This window comes from Arachis ipaensis, chromosome B4 (genome assembly GCF_059453495.1).
Source record: "Arachis ipaensis isolate K30076 ecotype BB chromosome B4, ASM5945349v1, whole genome shotgun sequence".
Taxonomy (NCBI): domain Eukaryota; kingdom Viridiplantae; phylum Streptophyta; class Magnoliopsida; order Fabales; family Fabaceae; genus Arachis; species Arachis ipaensis.
The window spans coordinates 142,215,709-142,227,273 of record NC_142439.1 but is presented as its reverse complement, the minus strand read 5'-3'; the positions used below and the strand labels follow the sequence as shown (position 1 = coordinate 142,227,273).

Here is an 11,565-nt window from a genome sequence, read left to right as displayed (position 1 = left end):
AATAAAATTTTTTTTTACATAATATATTTAAACATAAAATTACTTTTATTTTTCTGTAAGATCTTTTAAAAAAAAACTCAAAAAAATATATTTTCTTAAAATAAAACTCAATCAAACATGCCCTAAACAAAAGATTCGTCCTTACTTATTGATATTTGTCCATAAATTTAGGTGACATGATTTGGGAGTAATAATTATATTAATGTCTGTTAGATATATAATTATTTATGTTGTATTTTTCTATCAATTTAAATTAAAAAAAAAAAAGTGATACCATGACAGTACATATATAATATATCTCTTCATGTCTACCTTATGGATCTGAATTTTTCTTTTCCTTTTTTTAATATAAACAATGTAATCTCAAACAAACAACATAATGAGCTAATTATTTACAGAGTGATATATATAGAACAAGAAATGATCTGTTGTTGCCACTACTCATCATGTTCTAACACATACATCAAAATCTGATCTATGCTTCTTTTTTGTATTTTTCCTTTCATTCTTAGGCATAGAGACAAATAATAATTTGAGGTTTGAAGGAGTTGTAGGTATGTACGTGAGATTCTCTCAAATAATCATGAGTTTAAAAAGTTCATTCCAATGATAAGAATTAGTTAAAGAGAGACATAGTTATCCCTATAACCAACTTGTTATCTCTTCAGTATTCTGTAGCTGTAGGTATTTATTCTCTCTATTATAATGGCAAACGTGTTAATTGTACTCGTTTATACTTTCTATATACATTAAATTAGTATATATTTTTCTCTTATTAAATGACTTTTTATATATAAAATTTATTTAACCAATTTTAATTGTTGGAGTGATTATCTTACTTGTCCGTTTAAGTAAGTGTCGAGGAATATGAATCTCATTTTATGTATATATCAATTTATTTATCAGCAGCAAATCTTTAATTTAATGAAACTCTAATCCACATACAATGGATTAATTAGTGTCCAGTGGGATAATTATTAGGAGATATAATAAAAAAACTAAATATATAATTATTTTTTTTGAATTTTTCCTATAAGAGATATATTAGATTAACTTAGTACAAATAAAAGAAAATAGAGTTAAATATACAAAATTATATAACATTTTTCTGAATACTTCCATATGATATACTTCTTATACTCCTTACATTAATCTTGCCACAAGGCATATCCATAACAGTGCTAAATTCTAGAATTAAACTATGAAGGATTTTGAATTGAAGGGAAAGAATTTAAGATATGTTATCTCCTATAGATAAATTTATAATTAGTAAAAATTTAGATATAGTTATTTTTATATAAAATTTATAATTAAAAATTGTCAATTGATAATTTAGTTAAATATATTAAATAATTTAATAATTTTTAACTATTAATTTCACATAAAAATAATTGTACGTAAGTCTTAATAAGTTACTAACTCGAGACTATTAACTAAACACTTAATCATTATATATAGAGTATGTAGAGTTATTGCTTTATTGGAGTAATTAGAATTAAGAATTCAATACAGCTTCACGTGGAAAAAAGAAAAAAAGAAAAAGAATATATATATATATAGTTTGAGAAATTTATTTAGATCTCTATCTCTAGCTATCTCTCTATCTGTAATAAAAGAGGTGAAGAAGAAACTCTACTCTTTGTCAAGCATGATTGTCAAGTAGTGATGCATGGGTGATTCGTAGAACTTATTGTTCTTGATCATTGCTTCTAGGGAAGCGATATTTTGAATATGAGAGATCATGGCCTTCTCTGAACACTCATTTAAAGACTTGAACAACGTGTTGTATAACCACTCATCCTCACCAAGAATAAAATATTAGACATGTTACACCACACTCTTTTTATTTTCATATAAATCATATGACTTGTGTAGAATAAAAATATAGTGGTAAAACCTAATAATTTACTACCATTTCGTAGTTTATTTAGTAACACATATAAGACCTGAAATCTGATATACTAGTGAATATAATCATATATCAATGGGAATTTTTTATATAACACAATATATATATAATAGTATCTCCCTCTAAAAATTAGGCATCTCGGTGGTATAGCAAGCAAGACATTGTAACACTTTAATTTCTATAATCTCTTCATTATTCTTAGTATATATCTAAGTCTTCAATGTAGAAATATGATGATTGCCCTTTTATTAATAACATGGAAAGTGATCACAATGAGACAAGTAGTGAAACATTTGAAGGAAAAGAAAGAATAAAGAGATGTGAAGAGAAAGGAAACACAAGCACATGGGCACAAGAACACATGTGGAGAAGATTCAGAGCAGGTTTTTTATTTTTTTTTTTCATGAATTAAATTTTTAGAAAGAAAGATGAAGATACAAGGAATAACATGGTCACACCCTACTCCAAAAGGCTTGCCCCCAAATTTTGAATTAAAGTTATTTCATTATTTGATAGATGTAGCAGCACACACACATATATATAACATGATGGGTCCCATCATACACATAATTAGGGTACCCCACCTAATTCACCAGCTACCATCATCACCACTCCTTAATCAAATGTGAAACTTTAATTGAGATGATGGTGGTGTGGGTCTCTCTCTCTCTTCTCAGTTCCCCTAGATATGCTTTGCATGCATTGGAAAAGAGAAAGCATGCAATGATTTCTACTTCAATGGATAAAGGGCACTTCCAATCCCAATACATTTAGGAACATTTTGTATCATAATATAGTTTTAACTCTAAACACATGCATATATCTCTTTTTTTACTATCTTAAAATAATATAGTCTATGTATCAATAATATTATTAATAACAACAATTTCTTGTCTAGTTATTAGCTATGTCATGAAATAAATAGCTTGTTTTAAAACTTATATATATTGTTAGTATAAACATATACAAATTAAATGATGATTATATATCTTGCTTATCTCTCACGAAAAAATCTTTTTTTTTTCTTGGAGTTTGAAATGTGTATTTGATATAATTTTTTTATTTATGTTAATTAAAATGATTTCACTTAAGAGTAATATATAAAGATTTAATTTTAATTTTTTTAGCAATAAAAATTCTAATAGTATATTATAAAATTATTTACTCAAAAAAATTAGATTCTTAATTACATGAATCAAGGAATGTCATATTATTAATTTCTTACCATCATAGATTATATATATATGATTTCTGTAGTTATGTTTAAATTTCTTATAAAACTACAAAGTTATATATCTCTTCATGTGATTAACTCTTTATTTAATTGATAAGTCTTCATAAACACTATACTAAAAAAAGGCAGATAGCAACAGTTTTGAGAGAATTTAACGACAATTTTGAACCGCCGTAAAACAGTTATAGTATCTCTGATCTATAACTACTAATATTAATCACATCCACTTTTCTCACCCAAAAAAAAAAAAAAAATACATCGACTTATTACTTTAAAATTAAAATAAAAGTTATTTCCAGCAGACTCGTTTAATTTGTATGTTCATCGAAAGCATTGACTGCTATAAATTCTTTGTCCTTTGTCTTCTTTTGGCAAACATGAGAATTTAGAATCGAACCTGTCAACCACATGCATGGATCAATAATTACCATGCATATTTCAGGATTAGGTTAAGAGTATATAGTAAAAAATATTCTCCATTCTTCAGTTTCACTTGAATGAACTGACAGCACTATACGTATTATTCATGCCCAATGAATATATTCCAAAATCCCAGTATGAATGTGTGTTTAATTAATACAAATATATCCAAATATATCAAACCGATATGCCAGGCTCGCATAAATTAATTTAATTCCAAATGCAAGTCCCATAACTGATAATAAATGCTTATTATAAAATAAAATTATTTTTTTGTATTATAATTTTCTCCTTGGATTCTGGGTTTTCATGCAGCCGATCTAATGCCAGGTTTCCTTGTTACACATGGCCTAATTGTTATTTGGATCTAATCCTAATCTGTGTATTTCCTAGCATATATAGCAATAATCCTACATAATATAATCCAAACTTGTCAAATTAATTTAACTATTTCTTAATCCAAAAAATAAATAAATAATAAAAAATCCAAATCATTAATTCATTTGCATTTTCCATGTAATTTTAATTGCAACTCTGTTTAAAAATGTGGTTTTTAAAAAAAAAAAAAAACAAAAATCAAGAGTTGTACTATTATTATAATAAGAAATAGGGTTAAATACGATTTTGGTCCTTAAGATATAGGCTAAAAATTTTTTTTGTCTTTAACCTTTTTTTGCATACAAAATTGTCCTTAATGTTTAACTTGGTTTTAAAACTGTCCTTACTTTAGAGATCAAAATCATACGGAGGTGGCAGCAGAAGCAGAGGTAGAGGTAGATCGTGGATAGCTTCTTCTTCTTCTTTATTTTTTTTCTCCTTCTTTTTCTTCTCTTCCCCCCTTTGCAGGAGTAGAAATACTTTTTTTCTCTTATTTTTTTTATTTTATAATTTTTTTGTTATGGATAATTTGGTCCAAAATTTGAAGATTTAAGTAAAAAGAATGACTTTAAAACTTGATTTTAAATTTTAGGGACGATTTTGTATGTAAAAAAGAGTTAGAATAAAAAAAAATTCGACTTGTACTTTTAGAGACCAAAATTGTACGTAACCCTAAAAAATACTTTTACAAGCAATGCTTATTATTAAGAATAAGTATATAGAATTAATTTTTAATTAGTTAATATTAATTAATTATTTATTTTAATATTATTTTTCAAAAGATTTAGGATTTAAAATTTTAGAATTCAAAATTTTAGATTTGTTAGATTGTAAAGTAAAAAAAAAAGTAATTTAACAAAACTAGGTTAATATCGACTATATAAAACATTGATTTTGAAGTTAAACTCTCTATTATTAAATGTATTTTATTTAGCATTTAGCATGAAATTAAATATGCATAATAAAATATTCTGAGCAGTGTGTTAAAAATATATAATACGTTATATATAAAAAGAAAATGTTGTCAAAGATGTTAACAGTTAACTGAAGTGAGAGTATGTATATATGATGATAGGCAATGCTACCTAACCACTTATCTAACAATAATTATGCAACCATACAAGCAAGCAACATGAAAATTTTCTCCACACAAACCAATCAAAGCTAATTATAAGCTTTATTTTTCTTTTGTTGGATTTGCTTGTTCCTTTGGTTTGGACACGGAGGGTTAACAAAATCAGACTTTGATCCTGTATTGAATATGATGTATGCAATAAAAAAGGCCAAAATATATATATGCATATTATTATCCCTTGAAATCAATAACCAAATCATTGCATTTGAACTTCTCTATACAGTAGCTTTTTCCTTTGAGTTTGAAGTTTGAACCTATCTCTAACACAATGTATATATTATCATATGACATTAAAATATAATACACAGTAGTGATCGATTCCTTTGTCTAATCAAACACACATGAATTAATTCTTAATATGTGCAGAAAAGTATATGGTTTATCCCAAGTAAAAAGGTCTTAATAATGTGATAAAATAATTTATCTCAAAATTTGAAGTATTAAAATATCAATTTTTTAAAATGATTAAATAGATGTATATATAAAAGATTATGTATATTATACATCTCATGTAATTTTTTTTAATTTGTATATATTTTGTATACTTCAGTCTACTATGCTTTAAATATAAAATTGTACTTTTATTTGAGAAATTAATAATGATTGATTTTTAAATCTTTCAATTATAAAAATTTTAATTATATCATAAAATCACAAATTTAAAAGGTTAAACTTTAGATAAAATAGATGAATCATTAATTCATTATACATCTAAGGTGTCTTTTAAAACAAACTTTTAGGTTTGCATAAAGGTTGTCATTTTTTTTGTCTTATATACTTATTTTTTTAGAGTAAAATGATAATTAAATCTTTAAAAATGTTTACCTTGGACTAATTTGTCTTTGAAAAAAAAAAAGTATCAATTAAGTCCTCTAAGATAACAAATTGTAATATGTATGTCCTTTTGTCAATAAATAGTACAAAACGAAATTGAATTATTCATGTATTTCGTTGTTTACAGTGGTGCATATCTCATTATTATCACATGAGTAGAAAAACGATATAGTTTTGGACATTAAAGCATTTCTTATCTTGAGTTTTCATATATCCTTTATCAACGATTTTTTATTTATCAGAAATCCTATTAAAATAAGTGAAATTTCGTTCCAAAAATTATTATTTACATTACTATCTTTCATAGATAGATATATTAGAGTAATTAACAATATATATAAGCATCACCATTAGGTTTTAGTTGATGAATTGATATAAGGACATCAAATGTCCACCGTTTGCTATCCTAAAAGACCAAATTAATAACTTTTTTTCTTTGGAAACTAATTTATCCGAAGTCAAAATCTTCAGAGAACTAATTATTACTTTACTTTTTTTTTTAAACTCAACAATAATTGAGTAATCTAGATGTTTTTTAATTATATAAATTTAAATAACATATCATAAAATTATTTATTTTTAATAAAAAAAAAACTGTATCATTAGTGAGTTTATAAAATATAGGATGTAATTTTGTCCTCCAAAATTAATCTTTCGAGTATACTTTTATATTTATGAATTTTAGTATATATGTTTGTCCATTTATTCAAACTTAATTCACAAACTAGAGTTTACATCCTAATAACATTTTGCTGTATTTTCAGTAAAAATATTTACTTGATAGAGTTATTTTTTACAATAAACATATTTGTTTCCTCATTTGAAAATAATTAGCATCTTTCTCGGTGAGACACAAAGAGATATATGTTGTGTTTGTGTGTCCGTATGTGAAGCTAAAAATGGGTGTGTGTCTGTGGCAGCAGTCTGAATCAACCACCACCACCACCACCATCATCATCATCATCATCATCATCATCATTCCTCTTTCCGAAGCTTTTGTCTCCAAACATCACCATGAGAGTGAGAGCCAACAACCTACCCTCTTATCATCATCATCAATAAATTCCTATCACTACTATATAATCAACTCAATACTCCCTCCAATCTTGTTTGCATCAACTACACTTAGCTACTAATCATGGCATTCCCACCACCACCTTCTTCACAAAGTGCTAATAATTTCATCTTCCACAATCATGAACACCAACCAGATCATCATCATCATCATCATCACCAACCCTTCTCTTCTAATTCCCTCAATTCCTTCCCCTCTTTGCCAATTCCTTCCCATCACCACTTCTTAGGTCAACCACACAACACACCCTCTCTCTTTCTCAAGATGGGTTCACACCAATTCTTAGGTAATATTTATATACTCATTCAACAATTTCAAAAAAAAAAAAAAAAGTTATATTCTAATTCATTCTTATTTTCCTATCTTATTATACCAAATAGTTTACTTAGATCCATTCTTATTTTAATCATGAATTTAACCAGATCAAAAACCCTTTTCCTCAAGAATTTCTCTAGACTAGGGATTTTTTATGAGTTGCTTAATTTTTTTTTAGGGTTGCTTAATTTAAAGAAAAAATATGAATTATTTCCCCCTTAATTAATAATTGATGATGTGGGCTTAATTTTAATTATTATGGATGGATCAGAACAAAATTCTTCTTTTCTTTTTTCTTTTTACTCTTAAAACAAACTTTAAGATACTTTCTCTTAATTTGTAGGGGGTGGTGGACCTTTCATGTTGAAAAGATCCATGTCATTTTCAGGGATCGAGAATAAGTGCGGCGGCGACGGCGACGACGACCTATCGGACGACGGATTCGGGTTCCAATTTGGGGAGAAGAAAAAGAGGCTGAACATTGAACAAGTGAAAGCACTTGAGAAGAGTTTTGAGTTAGGGAACAAGCTTGAACCTGAAAGAAAGGTTCAACTTGCTAAGGCCCTTAACTTGCAACCGAGACAAATTGCTATTTGGTTTCAGAATCGGAGGGCAAGGTGGAAAACTAAGCAACTTGAAAGGGAATATGAATCTCTTAAGAAGCAGTTTGAAGCATTGAAGGTTGATAATGATGCACTTAAGGTTCAGAATCAAAAATTACATGCTGAGGTAATCATATAATAATAATTCTCTTATTATATGCTAATAAAGAAATAAAGGGAAAAAAATTAAAGTAGTTCAATAATTCTTTCTTTGTCCTTATTAAATTAGGAGAATATTTAAGAAAATTGATAAATTATTTCCCATAGTTTATGTTATGTTATGGGTGTAACTAAATTCTCTATACTAGTTAGGTAGTTCCTTTTTTGGATCAAGATAATAACCATCCTGCTTAAAAATACAAATATGTTTTGAAAATTTAGTAATATATTTAGAAAAAGAAAAAAAAAACTTGTATAAGATCTTGGGGTTGGTAAAGCATTTATGATAGTAACTGTAAGATCATCATGATGAGTGGATGGCTCATAATAAACTAAAAATAGAATAATTGAGGCTTTTCTTATTATTAAAAATATCTTCTTTATTATTATTATTATTATTATTATTATTATTATTATTATTATTATTATTATTATTATTATTATTATTTGTTCCCATATATTCACTTGAACTCAATTTACTATAATGTATCAAATATTTTCCTGAGTGCTACTCATGTTTTTATAAGTAATTTCATCTTAGTATGTGCTTCCCCCTCTCCCCTCCCTCTTTTTGCTCAATAATGGTGATTTGATGTTTCCATGCTGGACGAAAAAAAGCGTTTCCTTTTTCCATTGACTTTATTCATGCAACACCTTTTCTTGTTTTGGTTTTGTTGCTTTATACTTAGTCCTTTTTAAGATGATTGATTCTCTCATTATTTTGATATTTTCTCTTTGATTGTTAGTTACTCTTTCTTCTGCATAGTCTCCCAATTGGATTTCTTCACAAGTGATGTTTCTCTCTTTATGGAAAAAAAGTTTGATTCTGATGTATTGATAGTATATTTTTTATTTTTTTTAATTAAATTTATGTATTTAGATAATATTTTTTACATATTAATAATGTGATCATATATATAATTAATTGTCTTTATAAAACTCTTTTTTACTAATAAGGCAAAAGTTACATTATTCTATCTAAAAGAAATAATTTATTCACTTTAATATATTTTTCTAAATGTTTCCTAAATATTAAATGAAAATAACTTAAATGTTTTATAAGAATATGTAAGGGATTAAAAATATTTATTTTATTTGATATTTTTTAAAAATGTAAAAAAGAAATCAGAAAACTAAATGTCATCAGTTGGTATGTAATTATAGAAATGTGGTGTTTACATTTTCCTTTATTTTATATATACACTTTAATGCATATTTTGAAACCATGAGTTTTTCACTCATGGATATCTAATAAAATGATGGAGATTGATATAAAAGTATGTGTTAGTTGACTAGATACATAAAATGAAATAAGGTGAAAACTCAGGTGCAGTCGACTTCATGTGAAGTTAATAGTTGAGAGTTGTTAGATGAAAATTTAGTCGAATCTCACCTATCAACTTTACGTGAAGTCGATTGCACCTGAGTTTTCACCATGAAATAAATATAGATAACATTTTTCATAATTATTTATATTTTTGGTATACAATCTCACTTTTTTTTTGGGATTCTTAATTATGTTTGTAGTTACAGGCCCTAATCAAAGGAAAGGAGTATTATTGTGAAGAAGAAGATGGAGCAATAATAAGCAACCTTAATAAGAAAGAAGCGGGAGAGGGTTCATGGAGTAATAATAATAATAATAATGGTTGTAGTGACAATAATAATATCTCATCATCAGACATTAACTTAGATCTCTCAACAACACCAATTATAAACACTAGTCCAGTATCTTCTCAAAATGCCAAAACTACCCTTGAATCCAATAATGATAATTCTCTAAAGCCCAACAACATAATTCAGCTCCTCCAATACTCACCACCATCATCATCAAGACCACAAGGAATTCCTCATCAGGATGAAGGCTTATGCAACATGTTTCATCACCAAATTGATGATCAACAGAATCTGTGGCCCTGGCCTGAACACCAGCCTCATAATAATTTCCACTGATCCAATTCACTCAGGTTCTTAGTAATAAAATTCCAATATCAATAGTTCAATTGAGACAAAAGAAAAAAAAAATGAGACAAGTTTCTTACACTTCTTAATTAATATATAGAACATTTTCTATCAATTTTCCTTATATTATTATTATTATTATTATTATTGTTATTATTTATTGTGTGGATTATTAGTGTATAAAGTGGGAACAAATCTATAATTGAGTCGTAAGGAGCTGGTAGACTTTTGAGTAGTGCGATTTCTTTGAGATATCCTTTATTGAACTGCAAAAATAGAAAGTAATATTTTTGTAAGGCTGAAATAAAGAAATAAATTAAATAAAAAAAAGAAAAGATAATTAATTTAGGTTTAAGGTAGTACTACATGTGACCCTTAGTGGATATCCAGCTCTTGCATTGCATGTATATGATGCCCCACGAATAAAAATAGGATCTTTTGTTTGCATCCTTTAATTTATATTCATAATATATAATATTTTATTTCAAATTGGTACTGCTTTGGAATCATGAGCTCTATGTCGTGGTGATGAATTGCATGCAAATGCGTTAGGAGAAAGTCGTATGACTTCCAATAAGATATAGTACTAAATAAAGAAAATGGCTTTGGATCAGTTTTCTTTTTAATACTATATATGCTAATTAATACTACTTTTTAAAGAAGAAAAAAGACAAGTGCAAGAGAAAAGCATGTTCTCCTTCTTCTATTATATATATTCATATTAAAATAGCCGAAGGACTTGAAATAAAAATAATAATAATATATGTACTTAATTTCCCAAAATTTGATAAGGTCAAATATTCGTCTTCGTCGTCGAAGTAATCTTTTACTTGGCCAAGATAGAAGTAATCTTAAATGCTTGAATATAGTAGACTTCACAAAACAACAGTAGTATTAATTAGGGTTCAACACATTTTATGATTTATACTCATTAATTAATTATCGTTAATATTTTTAATAATGTGAAATTATATCTAGTGAAGTGAGATTACACATTTTTTTATGGTTAAATGCTGATTAAATTTTAATAAAAATGTTAGCCTTTGAAACTCTTTTTACGATCGAATATAATCTCTTAAGAATAAATTACCATTTGTACCCATGAAAGATATAGATGCTGATAAATGTACTCATATAAGAATAAAACGACAATTGTAACCACAGAAGATGATTTATGTGTGCCAAAATTACCCTAACAGACCAATTGCGTAACCAATGTCCGGATACTTTTGGCACACGAAGGCCATCTTCCGTGATTATAATTGTCGTTTTATTCTTATATAGATACATTTGTCAGCGTCTATATCTTTCATAAGTACAAATAGTAATTTATTCAATCTCTTAAATTAATAATATTTTTTTAATAATATTTTTTATTTCGACAGAATAAGAATTAATACGTACTATTGGTTGATTAATAAATTATTGGTGAATGAATTGCTTAATGAACTAGCAGATTCACAAGGATCTTTGAATCCAATTCCACAATAACTTTCCTCATCTCCAAATCTGAGGCAGTATTGAGTCCATGATAAACTCCTC

The 11,565-nt window shown here is 26.8% G+C and overlaps 1 protein-coding gene across 2 annotated transcripts; it reads left to right on the top strand.

The window, feature by feature from the left end:
- The first annotated feature begins 6,765 nt into the window (after nt 1-6,765).
- Nucleotides 6,766-10,134, top strand: LOC107638135 (homeobox-leucine zipper protein HAT7-like). Of its 2 annotated transcripts, none has more exons than XM_016341306.3 (3): nt 6,766-7,271; nt 7,689-8,029; nt 9,589-10,134. In XM_016341306.3, the coding sequence occupies exons 1-3, from the start codon at nt 7,049-7,051 to the stop codon at nt 10,012-10,014; spliced, it is 990 nt and encodes a 329-aa protein (XP_016196792.1). In that variant the 5' UTR covers nt 6,766-7,048; the 3' UTR covers nt 10,015-10,134. The 2 variants fall into 2 exon arrangements, with proteins under 2 accessions (XP_016196792.1, XP_016196791.1); XM_016341305.3 differs by having other exon boundaries at nt 7,644-8,029.
- Nucleotides 10,135-11,565: the final 1,431 nt, after the last annotated feature.